This window comes from Aulonocara sp. 'chitande type north' Nkhata Bay, linkage group LG15 (genome assembly GCF_057382095.1).
Source record: "Aulonocara sp. 'chitande type north' Nkhata Bay isolate Kocher_YH1m ecotype deep benthic linkage group LG15, A_spYH_male_GT1.1, whole genome shotgun sequence".
NCBI classification, from domain to species: Eukaryota; Metazoa; Chordata; class Actinopteri; order Cichliformes; family Cichlidae; genus Aulonocara; species Aulonocara sp. 'chitande type north' Nkhata Bay.
The window spans coordinates 13,584,017-13,611,642 of NC_141358.1; the positions used below are offsets into that span (position 1 = coordinate 13,584,017).

General features: G+C 42.9%; 3 protein-coding genes across 3 annotated transcripts; all 3 read right to left on the reverse strand.

Annotated features, from left to right (window-relative positions):
* Nucleotides 1-784: 784 nt before the first annotated feature.
* LOC147312730 (ubiquitin carboxyl-terminal hydrolase 46-like) lies at nt 785-5,881 on the reverse strand. The gene is made up of 16 exons (XM_086264322.1): nt 5,497-5,881; nt 5,083-5,138; nt 4,659-4,758; nt 4,466-4,549; nt 4,294-4,349; nt 3,108-3,257; nt 2,823-2,963; nt 2,634-2,699; nt 2,405-2,536; nt 2,189-2,312; nt 1,954-2,105; nt 1,749-1,848; nt 1,562-1,638; nt 1,279-1,387; nt 1,125-1,182; nt 785-963 (listed from the first exon to the last, which is right to left on the reverse strand). The coding sequence occupies exons 1-16, from the start codon at nt 5,521-5,523 to the stop codon at nt 785-787; spliced, it is 1,611 nt and encodes a 536-aa protein (XP_086120448.1). The 5' UTR covers nt 5,524-5,881.
* Nucleotides 5,882-10,762: 4,881 nt separating this feature from the next.
* LOC147312731 (ubiquitin carboxyl-terminal hydrolase 46-like) lies at nt 10,763-16,102 on the reverse strand. Its single transcript, XM_086264323.1, has 16 exons — nt 15,707-16,102; nt 15,293-15,348; nt 14,869-14,968; nt 14,676-14,759; nt 14,504-14,559; nt 13,085-13,234; nt 12,800-12,940; nt 12,611-12,676; nt 12,382-12,513; nt 12,166-12,289; nt 11,931-12,082; nt 11,726-11,825; nt 11,539-11,615; nt 11,257-11,365; nt 11,103-11,160; nt 10,763-10,941 (listed from the first exon to the last, which is right to left on the reverse strand). The coding sequence occupies exons 1-16, from the start codon at nt 15,731-15,733 to the stop codon at nt 10,763-10,765; spliced, it is 1,611 nt and encodes a 536-aa protein (XP_086120449.1). The 5' UTR covers nt 15,734-16,102.
* Nucleotides 16,103-20,976: 4,874 nt separating this feature from the next.
* On the reverse strand, nt 20,977-26,055 carry LOC147312732 (ubiquitin carboxyl-terminal hydrolase 46-like). The gene is made up of 16 exons (XM_086264325.1): nt 25,690-26,055; nt 25,276-25,331; nt 24,852-24,951; nt 24,659-24,742; nt 24,487-24,542; nt 23,301-23,450; nt 23,016-23,156; nt 22,827-22,892; nt 22,598-22,729; nt 22,382-22,505; nt 22,147-22,298; nt 21,942-22,041; nt 21,754-21,830; nt 21,471-21,579; nt 21,317-21,374; nt 20,977-21,155 (listed from the first exon to the last, which is right to left on the reverse strand). The coding sequence occupies exons 1-16, from the start codon at nt 25,714-25,716 to the stop codon at nt 20,977-20,979; spliced, it is 1,611 nt and encodes a 536-aa protein (XP_086120451.1). The 5' UTR covers nt 25,717-26,055.
* Between the last annotated feature and the right edge of the window lie 1,571 nt (nt 26,056-27,626).

Genomic DNA, 27,626 nt, shown 5'->3' on the forward strand with positions numbered 1-27,626 from the left:
TTTTTTTCTCTTTCTCCCCCTATCTCTCTGCCTGGGCGGAGCTCACAGCTGGCTCCCGCCCTTGGCTCTCACAGCTGTTGGCGATCAGCTGATTATCCGTCTTCTATTTGAGGCTGGGTCACAGATCCTCTCATCGCGGGATGATTGCGCTACTGACGTTAGTCTACCTTTCCAGCTCCCGTGGTCTTACACCTTTATGCCTTCGTGATTTGTGAGTGATATCTCCCTTTCCCTGTTCCAGCTTATCTTCCCGGACCTGTGACCTCCCCGCGGTACGAACGTGTGTGAGGACGTGAGCGAGCGTGAGAGAGAGAGAGCCTTCCCCTAATCCCCTGGAACCCTGAATTTCCCGTCACTGTATATATTATTGCACGGGTGTGTAAATAAATTGTGTTTTGAGACATCAACCTGCTCTGCGCTTGAGTCCCTGCTTTCAGCCCGTGACAATAATATCTTTATTTTATTTTATTATTAATTTATTTGTTGTTCCCAGAGAGCAAGCCAAACACTGGTCCTGACTATCTCTAGTAGTGGTGCACTACTAGTGAATGACCGGTGAATGTGGGGCGACGGTGGCAAGAAAAAACTCCCTCCTGGAGGAAGAAATCTTGGGAGGAACCAGGCTCTCTGGGAGGACCCTTCCTCCTAAGGGCAATACTTACCAGCGGTCTGAGACGACGGTTGTTCCTTCTCAGCACGATGATGGCTCTAACTTGCTTCCACACCCTGTTTTAGAATGAAGAGAAAAATGATTAACAAGGTAATAGGACATTTCAAAATTCTCTCAGCTGCTGTGTCTTCTTACGTTTCTCTTGTAAAACAGGATGTAGGCAGACTGCTGCTGTTCCTCAAAAACTGCCGATCCAGTTGTGTGGAGCACCCGTGCATCATTATAGGTGAGCCAATGATCTGATGTAGACTGTGGGCTCTCCTCAGGATGCACAGAATGACAGATGTAGTGTCCTAAGATCACATTAAGACAAATGAATCCAACTTCTAAAAGTCAACTGATTCAAGCAAACAGTGGTTTGGACTTAGTGCTTCTTAAAACATCAAAAGCTTTTGTGTGTGAGTCCTTCACTCAAAAGTAGCATTTTCTGTTTGTAACAAGTCAGTTGTTTTACCTGATTCTGTGCCTCCATAGTGACTAATGATGCTTATGAGTTCATAACGGCCATCACCCTGAGAAGGAACAAATCCAAAGATCAGTTTCATAAAGTCTCACATCAGTGCGATAATTAAGCTGATTCTCTGAGATGTTCTGCAGTCTGTTTTTACCTGTTTGGATGACACCACCAAGTCCCTCTGCAGCCTGACGGGGTCATTCACCTTCTGAAGCTTGTGGGTTTTTGTAAAGCCAAACCTCTTCAGGTGAAAGATGAGAACTCTGGCAGAAAAGAAAAAAAAAACCCAAGGTACAAAATAAGAAGAATGAGTGTCAAACACAAACCGAAGATGGGAGAAAATGACTGCTCAAGTGTTGTCTTAAAAACTCTGATGTTTAGTGCGCCACAGTTTGGAAATCAGGTCAGTCGATCAATTCTGATGTGACCTTACTCACCTTGGCAGTGTATCAAAAGACTGCTTCACTTCCGAGGTCGTCCCTCCACAGTCACAGGTAAATTCGATTTTTTGTTCCTAAACAACGGCAAAGAGAAAACAGGCTTTATGGTAGAAAAAAAAATCACAACCTATGCGCACACACAAGATCAGTGATACTACATCTCTACTGGAATTTGTGATCTTACCTTCAAGTATGTCCCTAACATGTCCTCAACAGACCCCTCTGGAACCAGGTCAAGGGACAAGCTTGTAAATTCCTCCTGTTGTGATGACTGGTGACTGCAGCTACACATTTAAGGAGTAACGTAGTTAAAGTAACGATCAAGTAGGTGGAAAAGAGGTATATGAAAATGTTGCAATCAGCCCTGTGTTTCTGAAAGACTGGCTTACCTCTTGCATGTCCTCATGTTTTCCATTTTGAAAACATGATGGTCTTCTACTGGGCAGGTATAACTTCGGCCCAGGAGAGCTGCTTCCCTCTTCAGGTGAGGTGAGAGGCTTTTCACCTCATTGAGGAAAAAGGTTAGGAATTCATGAGCGTCCTGAAAGAAAAACACAGAGGAGATTTAGAACATAAACATTAGAAGGTAAAGCAAAAAACAAAATGTCCAAATAGCTGACGCACTTTCTGTGCACTGCCTTCGTATTCAGGAACCTGTTGGCTGAATGCCTTCTTAAAAGACATTAGGCGGCGTTTTTTAAGGTCATAATCTCTTGATTGATGACAGTTCCTGATGTTCATGAGCCTTCTGTAAAAAGGAAAGGGTAAACAGACATTTCTGGTGTTAGATATCTTTGTTCTTCAGGTTTCTGAAGAAAGTAGAAGGTTGACGTAGCGCACCTTAAGAGCCGAGCTTCTGGGACTGCTCTCCACAAAGTCTCCTGACGGCTGACATCTCTAATGAACTCCTCATTGTTGAAGAGGCTCTGCAGGCAGGAGTTCATGTAGCAGCTGTTTACAATGTTTGGAAACCTGCCACACATACACAAAGTTTACACTATCAGTGTAAAATAACTCATTTCCACTTTGACAAAGAGAGCTTTGGTCCTCGTGCACCACGTGTACTCACCCGAAGCGGTCCACAGTCTGAACTTTATTTTTCTTTTTTTTTCTATCCTTCAAATTTTTCCCTAAACTATTGCAAAAAGGTAAAAACACAAACACACAATTAGGAAAGATGTCAAGAAGCTAAGCAGTGTATGTGCATGTATGCATGAGCTTTGAAGTTTAAACATTTTGGAGGACGTTTTTCTCTTACATGTCAAACACCTGCTCCAATCCATCCTCTTGTGCCAGAAACTCCATAAGCAAAGTGTCCCAACTCAGGTCTGATGGCTCACTATGTTCAGTGGTGTTTCTAACCTGGTTGGAACTTTCACCACATTCCTTATGGGTGCTGCTGCATGCAGAAAGAAGAAAGGAGTCAGGGATGCATAGCAAGCACAACAGGACAACAAACAAACATTGTCTCTCTGGAGAAAAGCATTCAAACATCTAATTCTTATTGTGATCAGCAATTGGCCAAAATATTAAAAGCACTTACCTGGGATTGTCTGTAGTTATGACCTGTACTAGGTCCTCTGAACTGTTCAGTGGAGGCTTGATGTCCAGTTCTTGGCCTTTTGTTTCTAGGCAGTCTTCTTTTGGTGGTGCTGCCTCAGCAGGTGTACAGTCCTGCTGCAGGTTCTTTAATCTGCAAAAATATACAAATATATAGAAGATTAAGTATCAAATCTGCAACCAGAAGCATCCCAAAAGAATTTTTCTTTAAAGTGAGAAGATTAAAGTTTCCCTTACTTGTCACTCTTTTTATCAGGTTCCCCTGTTGTTTCTGGAGCAACCAGTTCTCGACCTTTTGTTTCTAGGCAGTCTTCTTTTGGTGGTGCTGCCTCGGCAGGTGTACAGTCCTGCTGCATGTTCTTTAATCTGCAAAAATATACAAATATATAGAAGATTAAGTATCAAATCTGCAACCAGAAGGATCCCAAAAGAATTTTTCTTTAAAGTGAGAAGATTAAAGTTTCCCTTACTTGTCACTCTTTTTATCAGGTTCCCCTGTTGTTTCTGGAGCAACCAGTTCTCGACCTTTTGTTTCTAGGCAGTCTTCTTTTGGTGGTGCTGCCTCGGCAGGTGTACAGTCCTGCTGCATGTTCTTTAATCTGCAAAAATATACAAATATATAGAAGATTAAGTATCAAATCTGCAACCAGAAGGATCCCAAAAGAATTTTTCTTTAAAGTGAGAAGATTAAAGTTTCCCTTACTTGTCACTCTTTTTATCAGGTTCCCCTGTTGTTTCTGGAGCAACCAGTTCTCGACCTTTTGTTTCTAGGCAGTCTTCTTTTGGTGGTGCTGCCTCGGCAGGTGTACAGTCCTGCTGCAGGTTCTTTAATCTGCAAAAATATACAAATATATAGAAGATTAAGTATCAAATCTGCAACCAGAAGGATCCCAAAAGATTTTTTCTTTAAAGTGAGAAGATTAAAGTTTCCCTTACTTGTCACTCTTTTTATCAGGTTCCCCTGTTGTTTCTGAAGCAACCAGTTCTCGACCTTTTGTTTCTAGGCAGTCTTCTTTTGGTGGTGCTGCCTCGGCAGGTGTACAGTCCTGCTGCATGTTCTTTAATCTGCAAAAATATACAAATATATAGAAGATTAAGTATCAAATCTGCAACCAGAAGGATCCCAAAAGATTTTTTCTTTAAAGTGAGAAGATTAAAGTTTCCCTTACTTGTCACTCTTTTTATCAGGTTCCCCTGTTGTTTCTGGAGCAACCTGGTTTCTTCTCTGTAGAAAGAAACCAAAAGACAGGACATAGCTGTGTGCTTCATTGCTCTTAATTGCTCCCATTTCATTGTGATGAATAAATGCTTGATGATAGTGACTCTTTCCATAAAACATACCTTCCAGAATTTGAAAATAGACCAGCGGGACTTTTTCTGTGGCTTTACAGTGGGGGTCTCTGCCTCTGTATCGCTGTCAGTTTCCTGTAGAGAACGAACAAACATAATGTTATTAAAAAAGAAAAGTCACTTAAAATTAACAAATACATTTTAAGGAAAATATGCATTTCATATGTCTTCTGTAAAAGCAAACCGAGAAACAGCAGAAGAAGTGTCTCCATTTTATTTTCTTCTTCTTCTTTATACCATTTTCATGGTTAGGTGTTGTGGCAGCAACAGAAGCATCCGGGACGCTGATCGAGGACAAAAGTGTAAATGTTATTTTTCAAAGTGGAAATTTTTAACAAGGAGCGCATCCTGGATATTGCAAATAAAAAATAATAACTGTTATGAAATACCAAAATGAACAAAATCATGTATTTTGTACATTTACACTCTATATTTTCAACTAATCTCTGAATCGATATAAATAATAGACAAAACTAGAAGTAGTAAAAACGATATAAACACACAAGGCGGAAGAAAAACAACAATAAAAGGGAAATAAAACAGCTCACACTAAACCACTGCTATAAATATCTCCGGCAACATTGGATTAAAGAGTCACATTTCTTTACCTCTGTTGAGACGTAGAAGGAATTTCCTTCTCTGCCACGTTTTGGTTTTTTGATCTCTGTTTAGAAAGAAGAAAACCAACATCAGTAATGGCATAAAACAAACATTCCAAGGGAGGCTCTACATGAAAAGTGTCCAGTTAGAAAATTTGGTATTATTTTAGATTATTTATCAATTTAGTGAGCTATCGACTCATGAAGTGGACCGATATGAATATGTTTAAATAAATTAAAAACAATTTATTCATGCCTCAATTTGAGTTTTAAAGTTTATGGTATGAAATACAAAATACTTCATTTGGTTCAAAATTCAGTTTTTACAAAAATCATCTATGAAGCTCCATTAAAAGCTTCAAAATGCTTATTTACTGTAAGAAAATATACAGAGAAATGTGCTACAAGTCTCGTCAAACTTACCTTTCTGAGAAAAAAGCGTTTGAACATCTTTGAACCTAATTTGATCGCAGTGAAAATCTTCTGTGCTATGCAAAAGTTCAACTGAAAACAAGTTCAATAGTTGTATATTTATAAGCTTTCAGCATAGAATGTTCATACCCTGAACATATGTCATCATAATGTATGGGGCTAGTTTGCATATTTTGGAATGTATGCTCATTGGAACTGTGTGGTACTCGTCTCCAAGCAACCCCACTGTACATGCTTGAAATGTACAGTGCAATGTGCAAAAAATTGCAAAAATAAACAAGACAAGACAGTGCAATGGATATGTGCAAAATGCTGAGTATTGTGCAAAAGTAACTTGGTGTGTGTGTGTGTGTGTGTGTGTGTGTGTGTGTGTGTGTGTGTGTGTGTGTGTGTGGAGCAGGGCGATATGACCAAAAATATTTATCACGATATACATTTGAAAATTTGCGATAACGATATAACTGACGATATAACTGACACTAGACAAAATACTTTACAACTCCACGACTTTATTAGTGCAAAAAAACCATCAATGTATTTTCACTTAAACAAGCAGCTGTTTTTATGTGCATTAAAGTTATATAAAAATGTAACAATGCAAATTCCTTGCTGACAGTTTAACCAAAAGGCATTTCCAGTGGAAATTGGCCGACATATCCTGAGCATAACAATGTATAATATCCACTAAACTTAAAAAGAGGTTATACACACACAATACAGTAATATTATGTTGAAGCACAGTACGTATCACTCCGCGAGGCGCCTGCCTAATATAGCCGTAATGCTCCACTTTCGCTCTTCTCATTCTGTGTCGCCGCCATGTGCGTATGTAAACATAGGCACTGCGCATGCGCGTTTTACCCATATTCTATCACGATATTTCATTTTCCTATCGTTGCCCAAAATTACACCGGTATTACCGTGAACGGTATGATATAGCCCAGCCCTATATGTGTGTGTGTGTGTGTGTGTGTGTGTGTGTGAGATACTGCAGATAAGTGCTTGGTAGCGATGTGTGAAGGTGTGTGTGTGTGTGTATCAGTCCAGTCACTGAGTGTTCAGGAGTCTGACGGCTTGCTGGTACCTCTTTCGAGAAGGCAGCAGGGTGAAGAGTGTGTGAGGTCCTCCATAATGCTGGTGGCTTTGCGGATGGAGCGGGTGCTAAAAGTGTCCATGATGGAGGGGAGAGGGGCTCCAATGATCTTCTCAGCTGCTCTCACTATTAGTTGTAGGGTACTGCGATCTGATACGGTGCAGTTACCATACTAGATAGTGATGCAGCTGCTCAGGACGCTCTCGATAATCCCTCTGTAGAAGGTGGTGAGAATGGATGGTGAGAGATGGGCTTTCCTCAGCTTCCGCAAGAAGTAGAGATGCTGTTGGGCCTCCTTAGTTATGGAGCTTGGGTTAAGGGACCAGAAAAGGTTCTCCGCCAGGTGGACATCAAGGAATTTGGTGCTCTTGACGACCTCCAAAGAGGATCCAGTGATGTTAAGTGGGAAGTGAGCTCTCTGTGCTCTCCTGAAGTCAACAATCATCTCTTTTGTTTTGTCCACGTTCACAGACAGGTTGTTGACCCTACATCTCTACAGATGGCCCCTAGCGCAACCCTTCAGCCTACTAGTAATTGCACCTATTGTACAAAAGGGTTAGGGTTGTGTATGGGATTTCCTATGCCCCCTGAATGCACCATCGGGGTGCATGTCCGCAACTTTAGTTCAGAGACAAACGGCAGCCAAACAACGGACAGTGTGTGCGTTCATAAGACCGTAAGTTAATGTTTTACTTCACTCAGTTGTGTTGGTGTTCAGCCATGAGTGTATTTGATGACTTACCAGCAGTTTCTGCTTCTGTTTATGTGACATTATGTGTGTTGGTGGCCAGGGAAGGAACGTGCCCTCCGGTTGTTGCAAGTGGCTGCCATCAGTCTCTCCAGAAGACCATCACAGCAACTTTCATGGGGCAAATGGGGCTGGAGGACCAGTCCTCTGCCTAAACCAGGTGGCTGCAGCCTGGCCCCACACTTAGAAAGGCTGGATTGCTGAAAATGGTAGTGCTAGAGAAATTTGTGGGGGGGGGCTACCGGCCAGGACAGTGAAGTGAGTCTGCTATCACTAGCCGGTGAACCTCGAAACTGCCATCACCCTGGCCAAAGACCAGCTGGCGACCTGTCCGGCTCAGTCATGGATATTCACAAATACCCCATAGTACTGGTGGAAATGAAAGATCGGGGGGAAATGCATAGAGTAACGGCTGCGGTTAGCTGGCGGCTAGCATACCCCTTAAATCTCAAAACTGATTGGTTGGGGTTTGGTAGCTCAATAGGGCAGTATGCTGGGCTGCACACACAGCCAATAGGGACACGTGGCGTTTGGGCCACGTTCAGCTTGCCGGTTCCAGCAATTTGCTACACAGAAGATAATGGCACTATGCAATTCGCCCTTTGATCAAATGATGAGAGCTGATAGTCAAATAGTGCGCCCTGACATTTCCACATTTTGTAACGACAGACCATGTTGAGCGTGTCGTGACACTTGTAAAATGGAAGAACACATCTACTTGTTGGTCGCAGAAGAGCCACTGAGAAATGATTTTTTTAGGTGGCTCGTTACAACTCGATGGCTGGTCACCTGGAATAAGATAAGACTCTGGACCCAAAAATTGACCGATTTTACTGGCCAAGAATCTGTTTGGATGTGCGCTGATGTTGTGCGTCCAGTGGTGTCAGCTGGTGAACCAGCTGGCCATTCCAAAAGTGCCTTTATGCCCTTACTCTCCTTAATGGAGGTACCATTTGAGCACATTGGCATGGACCTCATCTGACCATTTTATCGACGAGAAAAAGTAAATCTTTCGTTCAGCTGTTGTTAACTGATCTTGACTTTGTTAATTAAACGTTGTAAACCTGCTTTCAGTGTGTCCTGTACATGAGTTCTTTCAGTAAACCACAGCACGGTGTGTTTTTTGAGCTGATGAAGTTAAGCCAAAACAAGAAACATGCAGCAGGAGACAGTAACTTGTTAAAATGTTTGTGGCGAGAATAAGGCACGGCGGGACCACGGAGTATCATTCGGAGCCATCTTTATTTACATCTCACCACAACAATCCCCAAACCCCCGAGTCCCCGTGTTTTTAACTAGGCGGGCGTGATTAAGGATGCCGTGCAGGTGCGTCCACCCTCCCTGCACGGCACCGCAGACCACGCCCCACCACATACCCCCATCGCCTGATTGAGGCTGGGGAGCCATCCGGCCGAACCTACTCCCCCACCGCCAGTGGGAGAGGGAATCAGCCCGGACAGCTGGCGCCCCCAGGCCCCGGCCAAGCGACGGGGAGGTGCGAGTTCAGGTGGCCGCCCGCGAATCCAGCGGTGCAGGCCAAGCTGGTTCGGAAGTCGGACGCGTGGCGTGTGCACCCGGCGCGGCCGGCACAGTCGTGAGCCCCAGCTCACAGGTGGCTGGGCAGAGGTGTGGCGTGTACTGGCCTCTGGTGGTGGTGAGGCCGATCTGGTGAGCACGGCGATCTCAAGCGTGGCACACGCCTCGCTCGCCAGTTCCACTCGAGCAGGCTCCCCTGGCACGGGGACCTCCAGCTCCTTGCGCGGTCCATCCGTCACTGCCGTCGCTCCCCGCTGGAGCAGCCCATCGCGCGACTCCTCCGTCACTACTACTCCCTCCGCCGCCGCCTGCTCCCGCTGGGCGGCCACCATTTCGGCCACCATCTGGGCCAGCTCCTCCATTCCCTGGCTCCGATACGGACCCGCCGTGCTGCCTCCTGGGTTTCGGCACCAATGTGGCGAGAATAAGGCACGGCGGGACCACGGAGTATCATTCGGAGCCATCTTTATTTACATCTCACCACAACAATCCCCAAACCCCTGAGTCCCCGTGTTTTTAACTAGGCGGGCGTGATTAAGGATGCCGTGCAGGTGCGTCCGCCCTCCCTGCACGGCACCGCAGACCACGCCCCACCACAATGTTATAAAAGGTACAATTAAAGATTTTCATGGATTTTTCAAGGATAAATGTCTAATTTGATCAAAAGTTCTATATGCCATTTCTGGAGAGAGTGCAGTGGAAATGTTGTCACTTTTGGACTTTGCTACTTGCAGCTAAACATTTGCAGCTAAATAATGTATAATGTAAGCAGAAACTGCAACTGAATGAGGGAATATTTGTCTAAAAACTTAAACTGAACTAGAAGGGTACCAGTGCTCCAGCTTACCATCTTTACCTGAGTAAATCTGTTTGTTGAACAATCTAAATGGTTGATTCAGAAACTTCTGTGACATCAACTTAACTGAGACTCATTACAAATTTCACAAAACACAGTTGAATACTTAGTTAATTAGTTTTTATTAGTTATTTTTGTTTTTGTTGTTACGTTAATTTTAATAAAAAATAAATAAATAAGTAAATAATTGTCATGGTCCCCGTGCCTGCCCAGCCGGCCTCACAAGGCTACACTTGTGTTTTTTTTCCTCTTTCTCCCCCTATCTCTCTGCCTGGGCGGAGCTCACAGCTGGCTCCCGCCCTTGGCTCTCACAGCTGTTGGCGATCAGCTGATTATCCGTCTTCTATTTGAGGCTGGGTCACAGATCCTCTCATCGCGGGATGATTGCGCTACTGACGTTAGTCTACCTTTCCAGCTCCCGTGGTCTTACACCTTTATGCCTTCGTGATTTGTGAGTGATATCTCCCTTTCCCTGTTCCAGCTTATCTTCCCGGACCTGTGACCTCCCTGCGGTACGAACGTGTGTGAGGACGTGAGCGAGCGTGAGAGAGAGAGAGCCTTCCCCTAATCCCCTGGAACCCTGAATTTCCCGTCACTGTATATATTATTGCACGGGTGTGTAAATAAATTGTGTTTTGAGACATCAACCTGCTCTGCGCTTGAGTCCCTGCTTTCAGCCCGTGACAATAATATCTTTATTTTATTTTATTATTAATTTATTTGTTGTTCCCAGAGAGCAAGCCAAACACTGGTCCTGACTATCTCTAGTAGTGGTGCACTACTAGTGAATGACCGGTGAATGTGGGGCGACGGTGGCAAGAAAAAACTCCCTCCTGGAGGAAGAAATCTTGGGAGGAACCAGGCTCTCTGGGAGGACCCTTCCTCCTAAGGGCAATACTTACCAGCGGTCTGAGACGACGGTTGTTCCTTCTCAGCACGATGATGGCTCTAACTTGCTTCCACACCCTGTTTTAGAATGAAGAGAAAAATGATTAACAAGGTAATAGGACATTTCAAAATTCTCTCAGCTGCTGTGTCTTCTTACGTTTCTCTTGTAAAACAGGATGTAGGCAGACTGCTGCTGTTCCTCAAAAACTGCCGATCCAGTTGTGTGGAGCACCCGTGCATCATTATAGGTGAGCCAATGATCTGATGTAGACTGTGGGCTCTCCTCAGGATGCACAGAATGACAGATGTAGTGTCCTAAGATCACATTAAGACAAATGAATCCAACTTCTAAAAGTCAACTGATTCAAGCAAACAGTGGTTTGGACTTAGTGCTTCTTAAAACATCAAAAGCTTTTGTGTGTGAGTCCTTCACTCAAAAGTAGCATTTTCTGTTTGTAACAAGTCAGTTGTTTTACCTGATTCTGTGCCTCCATAGTGACTAATGATGCTTATGAGTTCATAACGGCCATCACCCTGAGAAGGAACAAATCCAAAGATCAGTTTCATAAAGTCTCACATCAGTGCGATAATTAAGCTGATTCTCTGAGATGTTCTGCAGTCTGTTTTTACCTGTTTGGATGACACCACCAAGTCCCTCTGCAGCCTGACGGGGTCATTCACCTTCTGAAGCTTGTGGGTTTTTGTAAAGCCAAACCTCTTCAGGTGAAAGATGAGAACTCTGGCAGAAAAGAAAAAAAAACCCAAGGTACAAAATAAGAAGAATGAGTGTCAAACACAAACCGAAGATGGGAGAAAATGACTGCTCAAGTGTTGTCTTAAAAACTCTGATGTTTAGTGCGCCACAGTTTGGAAATCAGGTCAGTCGATCAATTCTGATGTGACCTTACTCACCTTGGCAGTGTATCAAAAGACTGCTTCACTTCCGAGGTCGTCCCTCCACAGTCACAGGTAAATTCGATTTTTTGTTCCTAAACAACGGCAAAGAGAAAACAGGCTTTATGGTAGAAAAAAAAATCACAACCTATGCGCACACACAAGATCAGTGATACTACATCTCTACTGGAATTTGTGATCTTACCTTCAAGTATGTCCCTAACATGTCCTCAACAGACCCCTCTGGAACCAGGTCAAGGGACAAGCTTGTAAATTCCTCCTGTTGTGATGACTGGTGACTGCAGCTACACATTTAAGGAGTAACGTAGTTAAAGTAACGATCAAGTAGGTGGAAAAGAGGTATATGAAAATGTTGCAATCAGCCCTGTGTTTCTGAAAGACTGGCTTACCTCTTGCATGTCCTCATGTTTTCCATTTTGAAAACATGATGGTCTTCTACTGGGCAGGTATAACTTCGGCCCAGGAGAGCTGCTTCCCTCTTCAGGTGAGGTGAGAGGCTTTTCACCTCATTGAGGAAAAAGGTTAGGAATTCATGAGCGTCCTGAAAGAAAAACACAGAGGAGATTTAGAACATAAACATTAGAAGGTAAAGCAAAAAACAAAATGTCCAAATAGCTGACGCACTTTCTGTGCACTGCCTTCGTATTCAGGAACCTGTTGGCTGAATGCCTTCTTAAAAGACATTAGGCGGCGTTTTTTAAGGTCATAATCTCTTGATTGATGACAGTTCCTGATGTTCATGAGCCTTCTGTAAAAAGGAAAGGGTAAACAGACATTTCTGGTGTTAGATATCTTTGTTCTTCAGGTTTCTGAAGAAAGTAGAAGGTTGACGTAGCGCACCTTAAGAGCCGAGCTTCTGGGACTGCTCTCCACAAAGTCTCCTGACGGCTGACATCTCTAATGAACTCCTCATTGTTGAAGAGGCTCTGCAGGCAGGAGTTCATGTAGCAGCTGTTTACAATGTTTGGAAACCTGCCACACATACACAAAGTTTACACTATCAGTGTAAAATAACTCATTTCCACTTTGACAAAGAGAGCTTTGGTCCTCGTGCACCACGTGTACTCACCCGAAGCGGTCCACAGTCTGAACTTTATTTTTCTTTTTTTTTCTATCCTTCAAATTTTTCCCTAAACTATTGCAAAAAGGTAAAAACACAAACACACAATTAGGAAAGATGTCAAGAAGCTAAGCAGTGTATGTGCATGTATGCATGAGCTTTGAAGTTTAAACATTTTGGAGGACGTTTTTCTCTTACATGTCAAACACCTGCTCCAATCCATCCTCTTGTGCCAGAAACTCCATAAGCAAAGTGTCCCAACTCAGGTCTGATGGCTCACTATGTTCAGTGGTGTTTCTAACCTGGTTGGAACTTTCACCACATTCCTTATGGGTGCTGCTGCATGCAGAAAGAAGAAAGGAGTCAGGGATGCATAGCAAGCACAACAGGACAACAAACAAACATTGTCTCTCTGGAGAAAAGCATTCAAACATCTAATTCTTATTGTGATCAGCAATCGGCCAAAATATTAAAAGCACTTACCTGGGATTGTCTGTAGTTATGACCTGTACTAGGTCCTCTGAACTGTTCAGTGGAGGCTTGATGTCCAGTTCTTGGCCTTTTGTTTCTAGGCAGTCTTCTTTTGGTGGTGCTGCCTCAGCAAGTGTACAGTCCTGCTGCAGGTTCTTTAATCTGCAAAAATATACAAATATATAGAAGATTAAGTATCAAATCTGCAACCAGAAGGATCCCAAAAGAATTTTTCTTTAAAGTGAGAAGATTAAAGTTTCCCTTACTTGTCACTCTTTTTATCAGGTTCCCCTGTTGTTTCTGGAGCAACCAGTTCTCGACCTTTTGTTTCTAGGCAGTCTTCTTTTGGTGGTGCTGCCTCGGCAGGAGTACAGTCCTGCTGCATGTTCTTTAATCTGCAAAAATATACAAATATATAGAAGATTAAGTATCAAATCTGCAACCAGAAGGATCCCAAAAGAATTTTTCTTTAAAGTGAGAAGATTAAAGTTTCCCTTACTTGTCACTCTTTTTATCAGGTTCCCCTGTTGTTTCTGGAGCAACCAGTTCTCGACCTTTTGTTTCTAGGCAGTCTTCTTTTGGTGGTGCTGCCTCGGCAGGTGTACAGTCCTGCTGCATGTTCTTTAATCTGCAAAAATATACAAATATATAGAAGATTAAGTATCAAATCTGCAACCAGAAGGATCCCAAAAGATTTTTTCTTTAAAGTGAGAAGATTAAAGTTTCCCTTACTTGTCACTCTTTTTATCAGGTTCCCCTGTTGTTTCTGGAGCAACCAGTTCTCGACCTTTTGTTTCTAGGCAGTCTTCTTTTGGTGGTGCTGCCTCGGCAGGTGTACAGTCCTGCTGCAGGTTCTTTAATCTGCAAAAATATACAAATATATAGAAGATTAAGTATCAAATCTGCAACCAGAAGGATCCCAAAAGATTTTTTCTTTAAAGTGAGAAGATTAAAGTTTCCCTTACTTGTCACTCTTTTTATCAGGTTCCCCTGTTGTTTCTGAAGCAACCAGTTCTCGACCTTTTGTTTCTAGGCAGTCTTCTTTTGGTGGTGCTGCCTCGGCAGGTGTACAGTCCTGCTGCATGTTCTTTAATCTGCAAAAATATACAAATATATAGAAGATTAAGTATCAAATCTGCAACCAGAAGGATCCCAAAAGATTTTTTCTTTAAAGTGAGAAGATTAAAGTTTCCCTTACTTGTCACTCTTTTTATCAGGTTCCCCTGTTGTTTCTGAAGCAACCAGTTCTCGACCTTTTGTTTCTAGGCAGTCTTCTTTTGGTGGTGCTGCCTCGGCAGGTGTACAGTCCTGCTGCATGTTCTTTAATCTGCAAAAATATACAAATATATAGAAGATTAAGTATCAAATCTGCAACCAGAAGGATCCCAAAAGATTTTTTCTTTAAAGTGAGAAGATTAAAGTTTCCCTTACTTGTCACTCTTTTTATCAGGTTCCCCTGTTGTTTCTGGAGCAACCTGGTTTCTTCTCTGTAGAAAGAAACCAAAAGACAGGACATAGCTGTGTGCTTCATTGCTCTTAATTGCTCCCATTTCATTGTGATGAATAAATGCTTGATGATAGTGACTCTTTCCATAAAACATACCTTCCAGAATTTGAAAATAGACCAGCGGGACTTTTTCTGTGGCTTTACAGTGGGGGTCTCTGCCTCTGTATCGCTGTCAGTTTCCTGTAGAGAACGAACAAACATAATGTTATTAAAAAAGAAAAGTCACTTAAAATTAACAAATACATTTTAAGGAAAATATGCATTTCATATGTCTTCTGTAAAAGCAAACCGAGAAACAGCAGAAGAAGTGTCTCCATTTTATTTTCTTCTTCTTCTTTATACCATTTTCATGGTTAGGTGTTGTGGCAGCAACAGAAGCATCCGGGACGCTGATCGAGGACAAAAGTGTAAATGTTATTTTTCAAAGTGGAAATTTTTAACAAGGAGCGCATCCTGGATATTGCAAATAAAAAATAATAACTGTTATGAAATACCAAAATGAACAAAATCATGTATTTTGTACATTTACACTCTATATTTTCAACTAATCTCTGAATCGATATAAATAATAGACAAAACTAGAAGTAGTAAAAACGATATAAACACACAAGGCGGAAGAAAAACAACAATAAAAGGGAAATAAAACAGCTCACACTAAACCACTGCTATAAATATCTCCGGCAACATTGGATTAAAGAGTCACATTTCTTTACCTCTGTTGAGACGTAGAAGGAATTTCCTTCTCTGCCACGTTTTGGTTTTTTGATCTCTGTTTAGAAAGAAGAAAACCAACATCAGTAATGGCATAAAACAAACATTCCAAGGGAGGCTCTACATGAAAAGTGTCCAGTTAGAAAATTTGGTATTATTTTAGATTATTTATCAATTTAGTGAGCTATCGACTCATGAAGTGGACCGATATGAATATGTTTAAATAAATTAAAAACAATTTATTCATGCCTCAATTTGAGTTTTAAAGTTTATGGTATGAAATACAAAATACTTCATTTGGTTCAAAATTCAGTTTTTACAAAAATCATCTATGAAGCTCCATTAAAAGCTTCAAAATGCTTATTTACTGTAAGAAAATATACAGAGAAATGTGCTACAAGTCTCGTCAAACTTACCTTTCTGAGAAAAAAGCGTTTGAACATCTTTGAACCTAATTTGATCGCAGTGAAAATCTTCTGTGCTATGCAAAAGTTCAACTGAAAACAAGTTCAATAGTTGTATATTTATAAGCTTTCAGCATAGAATGTTCATACCCTGAACATATGTCATCATAATGTATGGGGCTAGTTTGCATATTTTGGAATGTATGCTCATTGGAACTGTGTGGTACTCGTCTCCAAGCAACCCCACTGTACATGCTTGAAATGTACAGTGCAATGTGCAAAAAATTGCAAAAATAAACAAGACAAGACAGTGCAATGGATATGTGCAAAATGCTGAGTATTGTGCAAAAGTAACTTGGTGTGTGTGTGTGTGTGTGTGTGTGTGTGTGTGTGTGTGTGTGTGTGTGTGTGTGTGTGTGGAGCAGGGCGATATGACCAAAAATATTTATCACGATATACATTTGAAAATTTGCGATAACGATATAACTGACGATATAACTGACACTAGACAAAATACTTTACAACTCCACGACTTTATTAGTGCAAAAAAACCATCAATGTATTTTCACTTAAACAAGCAGCTGTTTTTATGTGCATTAAAGTTATATAAAAATGTAACAATGCAAATTCCTTGCTGACAGTTTAACCAAAAGGCATTTCCAGTGGAAATTGGCCGACATATCCTGAGCATAACAATGTATAATATCCACTAAACTTAAAAAGAGGTTATACACACACAATACAGTAATATTATGTTGAAGCACAGTACGTATCACTCCGCGAGGCGCCTGCCTAATATAGCCGTAATGCTCCACTTTCGCTCTTCTCATTCTGTGTCGCCGCCATGTGCGTATGTAAACATAGGCACTGCGCATGCGCGTTTTACCCATATTCTATCACGATATTTCATTTTCCTATCGTTGCCCAAAATTACACCGGTATTACCGTGAACGGTATGATATAGCCCAGCCCTATATGTGTGTGTGTGTGTGTGTGTGTGTGTGTGTGAGATACTGCAGATAAGTGCTTGGTAGCGATGTGTGAAGGTGTGTGTGTGTGTGTATCAGTCCAGTCACTGAGTGTTCAGGAGTCTGACGGCTTGCTGGTACCTCTTTCGAGAAGGCAGCAGGGTGAAGAGTGTGTGAGGTCCTCCATAATGCTGGTGGCTTTGCGGATGGAGCGGGTGCTAAAAGTGTCCATGATGGAGGGGAGAGGGGCTCCAATGATCTTCTCAGCTGCTCTCACTATTAGTTGTAGGGTACTGCGATCTGATACGGTGCAGTTACCATACTAGATAGTGATGCAGCTGCTCAGGACGCTCTCGATAATCCCTCTGTAGAAGGTGGTGAGAATGGATGGTGAGAGATGGGCTTTCCTCAGCTTCCGCAAGAAGTAGAGATGCTGTTGGGCCTCCTTAGTTATGGAGCTTGGGTTAAGGGACCAGAAAAGGTTCTCCGCCAGGTGGACATCAAGGAATTTGGTGCTCTTGACGACCTCCAAAGAGGATCCAGTGATGTTAAGTGGGAAGTGAGCTCTCTGTGCTCTCCTGAAGTCAACAATCATCTCTTTTGTTTTGTCCACGTTCACAGACAGGTTGTTGACCCTACATCTCTACAGATGGCCCCTAGCGCAACCCTTCAGCCTACTAGTAATTGCACCTATTGTACAAAAGGGTTAGGGTTGTGTATGGGATTTCCTATGCCCCCTGAATGCACCATCGGGGTGCATGTCCGCAACTTTAGTTCAGAGACAAACGGCAGCCAAACAACGGACAGTGTGTGCGTTCATAAGACCGTAAGTTAATGTTTTACTTCACTCAGTTGTGTTGGTGTTCAGCCATGAGTGTATTTGATGACTTACCAGCAGTTTCTGCTTCTGTTTATGTGACATTATGTGTGTTGGTGGCCAGGGAAGGAACGTGCCCTCCGGTTGTTGCAAGTGGCTGCCATCAGTCTCTCCAGAAGACCATCACAGCAACTTTCATGGGGCAAATGGGGCTGGAGGACCAGTCCTCTGCCTAAACCAGGTGGCTGCAGCCTGGCCCCACACTTAGAAAGGCTGGATTGCTGAAAATGGTAGTGCTAGAGAAATTTGTGGGGGGGGGCTACCGGCCAGGACAGTGAAGTGAGTCTGCTATCACTAGCCGGTGAACCTCGAAACTGCCATCACCCTGGCCAAAGACCAGCTGGCGACCTGTCCGGCTCAGTCATGGATATTCACAAATACCCCATAGTACTGGTGGAAATGAAAGATCGGGGGGAAATGCATAGAGTAACGGCTGCGGTTAGCTGGCGGCTAGCATACCCCTTAAATCTCAAAACTGATTGGTTGGGGTTTGGTAGCTCAATAGGGCAGTATGCTGGGCTGCACACACAGCCAATAGGGACACGTGGCGTTTGGGCCGCGTTCAGCTTGCCGGTTCCAGCAATTCGCTACACAGAAGATAATGGCACTATGCAATTCGCCCTTTGATCAAATGATGAGAGCTGATAGTCAAATAGTGCGCCCTGACATTTCCACATTTTGTAACGACAGACCATGTTGAGCGTGTCGTGACACTTGTAAAATGGAAGAACACATCTACTTGTTGGTCGCAGAAGAGCCACTGAGAAATGATTTTTTTAGGTGGCTCGTTACAACTCGATGGCTGGTCACCTGGAATAAGATAAGACTCTGGACCCAAAAATTGACCGATTTTACTGGCCAAGAATCTGTTTGGATGTGCGCTGATGTTGTGCGTCCAGTGGTGTCAGCTGGTGAACCAGCTGGCCATTCCAAAAGTGCCTTTATGCCCTTACTGCCCTTAATGGAGGTACCATTTGAGCACATTGGCATGGACCTCATCTGACCATTTTATCGACGAGAAAAAGTAAATCTTTCGTTCAGCTGTTGTTAACTGATCTTGACTTTGTTAATTAAACGTTGTAAACCTGCTTTCAGTGTGTCCTGTACATGAGTTCTTTCAGTAAACCACAGCACGGTGTGTTTTTTGAGCTGATGAAGTTAAGCCAAAACAAGAAACATGCAGCAGGAGACAGTAACTTGTTAAAATGTTTGTGGCGAGAATAAGGCACGGCGGGACCACGGAGTATCATTCGGAGCCATCTTTATTTACATCTCACCACAACAATCCCCAAACCCCCGAGTCCCCGTGTTTTTAACTAGGCGGGCGTGATTAAGGATGCCGTGCAGGTGCGTCCACCCTCCCTGCACGGCACCGCAGACCACGCCCCACCACATACCCCCATCGCCTGATTGAGGCTGGGGAGCCATCCGGCCGAACCTACTCCCCCACCGCCAGTGGGAGAGGGAATCAGCCCGGACAGCTGGCGCCCCCAGGCCCCGGCCAAGCGACGGGGAGGTGCGAGTTCAGGTGGCCGCCCGCGAATCCAGCGGTGCAGGCCAAGCTGGTTCGGAAGTCGGACGCGTGGCGTGTGCACCCGGCGCGGCCGGCACAGTCGTGAGCCCCAGCTCACAGGTGGCTGGGCAGAGGTGTGGCGTGTACTGGCCTCTGGTGGTGGTGAGGCCGATCTGGTGAGCACGGCGATCTCAAGCGTGGCACACGCCTCGCTCGCCAGTTCCACTCGAGCAGGCTCCCCTGGCACGGGGACCTCCAGCTCCTTGCGCGGTCCATCCGTCACTGCCGTCGCTCCCCGCTGGAGCAGCCCATCGCGCGACTCCTCCGTCACTACTACTCCCTCCGCCGCCGCCTGCTCCCGCTGGGCGGCCACCATTTCGGCCACCATCTGGGCCAGCTCCTCCATTCCCTGGCTCCGATACGGACCCGCCGTGCTGCCTCCTGGGTTTCGGCACCAATGTGGCGAGAATAAGGCACGGCGGGACCACGGAGTATCATTCGGAGCCATCTTTATTTACATCTCACCACAACAATCCCCAAACCCCTGAGTCCCCGTGTTTTTAACTAGGCGGGCGTGATTAAGGATGCCGTGCAGGTGCGTCCGCCCTCCCTGCACGGCACCGCAGACCACGCCCCACCACAATGTTATAAAAGGTACAATTAAAGATTTTCATGGATTTTTCAAGGATAAATGTCTAATTTGATCAAAAGTTCTATATGCCATTTCTGGAGAGAGTGCAGTGGAAATGTTGTCACTTTTGGACTTTGCTACTTGCAGCTAAACATTTGCAGCTAAATAATGTATAATGTAAGCAGAAACTGCAACTGAATGAGGGAATATTTGTCTAAAAACTTAAACTGAACTAGAAGGGTACCAGTGCTCCAGCTTACCATCTTTACCTGAGTAAATCTGTTTGTTGAACAATCTAAATGGTTGATTCAGAAACTTCTGTGACATCAACTTAACTGAGACTCATTACAAATTTCACAAAACACAGTTGAATACTTAGTTAATTAGTTTTTATTAGTTATTTTTGTTTTTGTTGTTACGTTAATTTTAATAAAAAATAAATAAATAAGTAAATAATTGTCATGGTCCCCGTGCCTGCCCAGCCGGCCTCACAAGGCTACACTTGTGTTTTTTTTCCTCTTTCTCCCCCTATCTCTCTGCCTGGGCGGAGCTCACAGCTGGCTCCCGCCCTTGGCTCTCACAGCTGTTGGCGATCAGCTGATTATCCGTCTTCTATTTGAGGCTGGGTCACAGATCCTCTCATCGCGGGATGATTGCGCTACTGACGTTAGTCTACCTTTCCAGCTCCCGTGGTCTTACACCTTTATGCCTTCGTGATTTGTGAGTGATATCTCCCTTTCCCTGTTCCAGCTTATCTTCCCGGACCTGTGACCTCCCCGCGGTACGAACGTGTGTGAGGACGTGAGCGAGCGTGAGAGAGAGAGAGCCTTCCCCTAATCCCCTGGAACCCTGAATTTCCCGTCACTGTATATATTATTGCACGGGTGTGTAAATAAATTGTGTTTTGAGACATCAACCTGCTCTGCGCTTGAGTCCCTGCTTTCAGCCCGTGACAATAATATCTTTATTTTATTTTATTATTAATTTATTTGTTGTTCCCAGAGAGCAAGCCAAACACTGGTCCTGACTATCTCTAGTAGTGGTGCACTACTAGTGAATGACCGGTGAATGTGGGGCGACGGTGGCAAGAAAAAACTCCCTCCTGGAGGAAGAAATCTTGGGAGGAACCAGGCTCTCTGGGAGGACCCTTCCTCCTAAGGGCAATACTTACCAGCGGTCTGAGACGACGGTTGTTCCTTCTCAGCACGATGATGGCTCTAACTTGCTTCCACACCCTGTTTTAGAATGAAGAGAAAAATGATTAACAAGGTAATAGGACATTTCAAAATTCTCTCAGCTGCTGTGTCTTCTTACGTTTCTCTTGTAAAACAGGATGTAGGCAGACTGCTGCTGTTCCTCAAAAACTGCCGATCCAGTTGTGTGGAGCACCCGTGCATCATTATAGGTGAGCCAATGATCTGATGTAGACTGTGGGCTCTCCTCAGGATGCACAGAATGACAGATGTAGTGTCCTAAGATCACATTAAGACAAATGAATCCAACTTCTAAAAGTCAACTGATTCAAGCAAACAGTGGTTTGGACTTAGTGCTTCTTAAAACATCAAAAGCTTTTGTGTGTGAGTCCTTCACTCAAAAGTAGCATTTTCTGTTTGTAACAAGTCAGTTGTTTTACCTGATTCTGTGCCTCCATAGTGACTAATGATGCTTATGAGTTCATAACGGCCATCACCCTGAGAAGGAACAAATCCAAAGATCAGTTTCATAAAGTCTCACATCAGTGCGATAATTAAGCTGATTCTCTGAGATGTTCTGCAGTCTGTTTTTACCTGTTTGGATGACACCACCAAGTCCCTCTGCAGCCTGATGGGGTCATTCACCTTCTGAAGCTTGTGGGTTTTTGTAAAGCCAAACCTCTTCAGGTGAAAGATGAGAACTCTGGCAGAAAAGAAAAAAAAAACCCAAGGTACAAAATAAGAAGAATGAGTGTCAAACACAAACCGAAGATGGGAGAAAATGACTGCTCAAGTGTTGTCTTAAAAACTCTGATGTTTAGTGCGCCACAGTTTGGAAATCAGGTCAGTCGATCAATTCTGATGTGACCTTACTCACCTTGGCAGTGTATCAAAAGACTGCTTCACTTCCGAGGTCGTCCCTCCACAGTCACAGGTAAATTCGATTTTTTGTTCCTAAACAACGGCAAAGAGAAAACAGGCTTTATGGTAGAAAAAAAAAATCACAACCTATGCACACACACAAGATCAGTGATACTACATCTCTACTGGAATTTGTGATCTTACCTTCAAGTATGTCCCTAACATGTCCTCAACAGACCCCTCTGGAACCAGGTCAAGGGACAAGCTTGTAAATTCCTCCTGTTGTGATGACTGGTGACCGCAGCTACACATTTAAGGAGTAACATAGTTAAAGTAACGATCAAGTAGGTGGAAAAGAGGTATATGAAAATGTTGCAATCAGCCCTGTGTTTCTGAAAGACTGGCTTACCTCTTGCATGTCCTCATGTTTTCCATTTTGAAAACATGATGGTCTTCTACTGGGCAGGTATAACTTCGGCCCAGGAGAGCTGCTTCCCTCTTCAGGTGAGGTGAGAGGCTTTTCACCTCATTGAGGAAAAAGGTTAGGAATTCATGAGCGTCCTGAAAGAAAAACACAGAGGAGATTTAGAACATAAACATTAGAAGGTAAAGCAAAAAACAAAATGTCCAAATAGCTGACGCACTTTCTGTGCACTGCCTTCGTATTCAGGAACCTGTTGGCTGAATGCCTTCTTAAAAGACATTAGGCGGCGTTTTTTAAGGTCATAATCTCTTGATTCATGACAGTTCCTGATGTTCATGAGCCTTCTGTAAAAAGGAAAGGGTAAACAGACATTTCTGGTGTTAGATATCTTTGTTCTTCAGGTTTCTGAAGAAAGTAGAAGGTTGACGTAGCGCACCTTAAGAGCCGAGCTTCTGGGACTGCTCTCCACAAAGTCTCCTGACGGCTGACATCTCTAATGAACTCCTCATTGTTGAAGAGGCTCTGCAGGCAGGAGTTCATGTAGCAGCTGTTTACAATGTTTGGAAACCTGCCACACATACACAAAGTTTACACTATCAGTGTAAAATAACTCATTTCCACTTTGACAAAGAGAGCTTTGGTCCTCGTGCACCACGTGTACTCACCCGAAGCGGTCCACAGTCTGAACTTTATTTTTCTTTTTTTTTCTATCCTTCAAATTTTTCCCTAAACTATTGCAAAAAGGTAAAAACACAAACACACAATTAGGAAAGATGTCAAGAAGCTAAGCAGTGTATGTGCATGTATGCATGAGCTTTGAAGTTTAAACATTTTGGAGGACGTTTTTCTCTTACATGTCAAACACCTGCTCCAATCCATCCTCTTGTGCCAGAAACTCCATAAGCAAAGTGTCCCAACTCAGGTCTGATGGCTCACTATGTTCAGTGGTGTTTCTAACCTGGTTGGAACTTTCACCACATTCCTTATGGGTGCTGCTGCATGCAGAAAGAAGAAAGGAGTCAGGGATGCATAGCAAGCACAACAGGACAACAAACAAACATTGTCTCTCTGGAGAAAAGCATTCAAACATCTAATTCTTATTGTGATCAGCAATCGGCCAAAATATTAAAAGCACTTACCTGGGATTGTCTGTAGTTATGACCTGTACTAGGTCCTCTGAACTGTTCAGTGGAGGCTTGATGTCCAGTTCTTGGCCTTTTGTTTCTAGGCAGTCTTCTTTTGGTGGTGCTGCCTCAGCAAGTGTACAGTCCTGCTGCAGGTTCTTTAATCTGCAAAAATATACAAATATATAGAAGATTAAGTATCAAATCTGCAACCAGAAGGATCCCAAAAGAATTTTTCTTTAAAGTGAGAAGATTAAAGTTTCCCTTACTTGTCACTCTTTTTATCAGGTTCCCCTGTTGTTTCTGGAGCAACCAGTTCTCGACCTTTTGTTTCTAGGCAGTCTTCTTTTGGTGGTGCTGCCTCAGCAAGTGTACAGTCCTGCTGCAGGTTCTTTAATCTGCAAAAATATACAAATATATAGAAGATTAAGTATCAAATCTGCAACCAGAAGGATCCCAAAAGAATTTTTCTTTAAAGTGAGAAGATTAAAGTTTCCCTTACTTGTCACTCTTTTTATCAGGTTCCCCTGTTGTTTCTGGAGCAACCAGTTCTCGACCTTTTGTTTCTAGGCAGTCTTCTTTTGGTGGTGCTGCCTCGGCAGGTGTACAGTCCTGCTGCATGTTCTTTAATCTGCAAAAATATACAAATATATAGAAGATTAAGTATCAAATCTGCAACCAGAAGGATCCCAAAAGAATTTTTCTTTAAAGTGAGAAGATTAAAGTTTCCCTTACTTGTCACTCTTTTTATCAGGTTCCCCTGTTGTTTCTGGAGCAACCAGTTCTCGACCTTTTGTTTCTAGGCAGTCTTCTTTTGGTGGTGCTGCCTCGGCAGGTGTACAGTCCTGCTGCAGGTTCTTTAATCTGCAAAAATATACAAATATATAGAAGATTAAGTATCAAATCTGCAACCAGAAGGATCCCAAAAGATTTTTTCTTTAAAGTGAGAAGATTAAAGTTTCCCTTACTTGTCACTCTTTTTATCAGGTTCCCCTGTTGTTTCTGAAGCAACCAGTTCTCGACCTTTTGTTTCTAGGCAGTCTTCTTTTGGTGGTGCTGCCTCGGCAGGTGTACAGTCCTGCTGCATGTTCTTTAATCTGCAAAAATATACAAATATATAGAAGATTAAGTATCAAATCTGCAACCAGAAGGATCCCAAAAGATTTTTTCTTTAAAGTGAGAAGATTAAAGTTTCCCTTACTTGTCACTCTTTTTATCAGGTTCCCCTGTTGTTTCTGGAGCAACCTGGTTTCTTCTCTGTAGAAAGAAACCAAAAGACAGGACATAGCTGTGTGCTTCATTGCTCTTAATTGCTCCCATTTCATTGTGATGAATAAATGCTTGATGATAGTGACTCTTTCCATAAAACATACCTTCCAGAATTTGAAAATAGACCAGCGGGACTTTTTCTGTGGCTTTACAGTGGGGGTCTCTGCCTCTGTATCGCTGTCAGTTTCCTGTAGAGAACGAACAAACATAATGTTATTAAAAAAGAAAAGTCACTTAAAATTAACAAATACATTTTAAGGAAAATATGCATTTCATATGTCTTCTGTAAAAGCAAACCGAGAAACAGCAGAAGAAGTGTCTCCATTTTATTTTCTTCTTCTTCTTTATACCATTTTCATGGTTAGGTGTTGTGGCAGCAACAGAAGCATCCGGGACGCTGATCGAGGACAAAAGTGTAAATGTTATTTTTCAAAGTGGAAATTTTTAACAAGGAGCGCATCCTGGATATTGCAAATAAAAAATAATAACTGTTATGAAATACCAAAATGAACAAAATCATGTATTTTGTACATTTACACTCTATATTTTCAACTAATCTCTGAATCGATATAAATAATAGACAAAACTAGAAGTAGTAAAAACGATATAAACACACAAGGCGGAAGAAAAACAACAATAAAAGGGAAATAAAACAGCTCACACTAAACCACTGCTATAAATATCTCCGGCAACATTGGATTAAAGAGTCACATTTCTTTACCTCTGTTGAGACGTAGAAGGAATTTCCTTCTCTGCCACGTTTTGGTTTTTTGATCTCTGTTTAGAAAGAAGAAAACCAACATCAGTAATGGCATAAAACAAACATTCCAAGGGAGGCTCTACATGAAAAGTGTCCAGTTAGAAAATTTGGTATTATTTTAGATTATTTATCAATTTAGTGAGCTATCGACTCATGAAGTGGACCGATATGAATATGTTTAAATAAATTAAAAACAATTTATTCATGCCTCAATTTGAGTTTTAAAGTTTATGGTATGAAATACAAAATACTTCATTTGGTTCAAAATTCAGTTTTTACAAAAATCATCTATGAAGCTCCATTAAAAGCTTCAAAATGCTTATTTACTGTAAGAAAATATACAGAGAAATGTGCTACAAGTCTCGTCAAACTTACCTTTCTGAGAAAAAAGCGTTTGAACATCTTTGAACCTAATTTGATCGCAGTGAAAATCTTCTGTGCTATGCAAAAGTTCAACTGAAAACAAGTTCAATAGTTGTATATTTATAAGCTTTCAGCATAGAATGTTCATACCCTGAACATATGTCATCATAATGTATGGGGCTAGTTTGCATATTTTGGAATGTATGCTCATTGGAACTGTGTGGTACTCGTCTCCAAGCAACCCCACTGTACATGCTTGAAATGTACAGTGCAATGTGCAAAAAATTGCAAAAATAAACAAGACAAGACAGTGCAATGGATATGTGCAAAATGCTGAGTATTGTGCAAAAGTAACTTGGTGTGTGTGTGTGTGTGTGTGTGTGTGTGTGTGTGTGTGTGTGTGTGGAGCAGGGCGATATGACCAAAAATATTTATCACGATATACATTTGAAAATTTGCGATAACGATATAACTGACGATATAACTGACACTAGACAAAATACTTTACAACTCCACGACTTTATTAGTGCAAAAAAACCATCAATGTATTTTCACTTAAACAAGCAGCTGTTTTTATGTGCATTAAAGTTATATAAAAATGTAACAATGCAAATTCCTTGCTGACAGTTTAACCAAAAGGCATTTCCAGTGGAAATTGGCCGACATATCCTGAGCATAACAATGTATAATATCCACTAAACTTAAAAAGAGGTTATACACACACAATACAGTAATATTATGTTGAAGCACAGTACGTATCACTCCGCGAGGCGCCTGCCTAATATAGCCGTAATGCTCCACTTTCGCTCTTCTCATTCTGTGTCGCCGCCATGTGCGTATGTAAACATAGGCACTGCGCATGCGCGTTTTACCCATATTCTATCACGATATTTCATTTTCCTATCGTTGCCCAAAATTACACCGGTATTACCGTGAACGGTATGATATAGCCCAGCCCTATATGTGTGTGTGTGTGTGTGTGTGTGTGTGTGTGAGATACTGCAGATAAGTGCTTGGTAGCGATGTGTGAAGGTGTGTGTGTGTGTGTATCAGTCCAGTCACTGAGTGTTCAGGAGTCTGACGGCTTGCTGGTACCTCTTTCGAGAAGGCAGCAGGGTGAAGAGTGTGTGAGGTCCTCCATAATGCTGGTGGCTTTGCGGATGGAGCGGGTGCTAAAAGTGTCCATGATGGAGGGGAGAGGGGCTCCAATGATCTTCTCAGCTGCTCTCACTATTAGTTGTAGGGTACTGCGATCTGATACGGTGCAGTTACCATACTAGATAGTGATGCAGCTGCTCAGGACGCTCTCGATAATCCCTCTGTAGAAGGTGGTGAGAATGGATGGTGAGAGATGGGCTTTCCTCAGCTTCCGCAAGAAGTAGAGATGCTGTTGGGCCTCCTTAGTTATGGAGCTTGGGTTAAGGGACCAGAAAAGGTTCTCCGCCAGGTGGACATCAAGGAATTTGGTGCTCTTGACGACCTCCAAAGAGGATCCAGTGATGTTAAGTGGGAAGTGAGCTCTCTGTGCTCTCCTGAAGTCAACAATCATCTCTTTTGTTTTGTCCACGTTCACAGACAGGTTGTTGACCCTACATCTCTACAGATGGCCCCTAGCGCAACCCTTCAGCCTACTAGTAATTGCACCTATTGTACAAAAGGGTTAGGGTTGTGTATGGGATTTCCTATGCCCCCTGAATGCACCATCGGGGTGCATGTCCGCAACTTTAGTTCAGAGACAAACGGCAGCCAAACAACGGACAGTGTGTGCGTTCATAAGACCGTAAGTTAATGTTTTACTTCACTCAGTTGTGTTGGTGTTCAGCCATGAGTGTATTTGATGACTTACCAGCAGTTTCTGCTTCTGTTTATGTGACATTATGTGTGTTGGTGGCCAGGGAAGGAACGTGCCCTCCGGTTGTTGCAAGTGGCTGCCATCAGTCTCTCCAGAA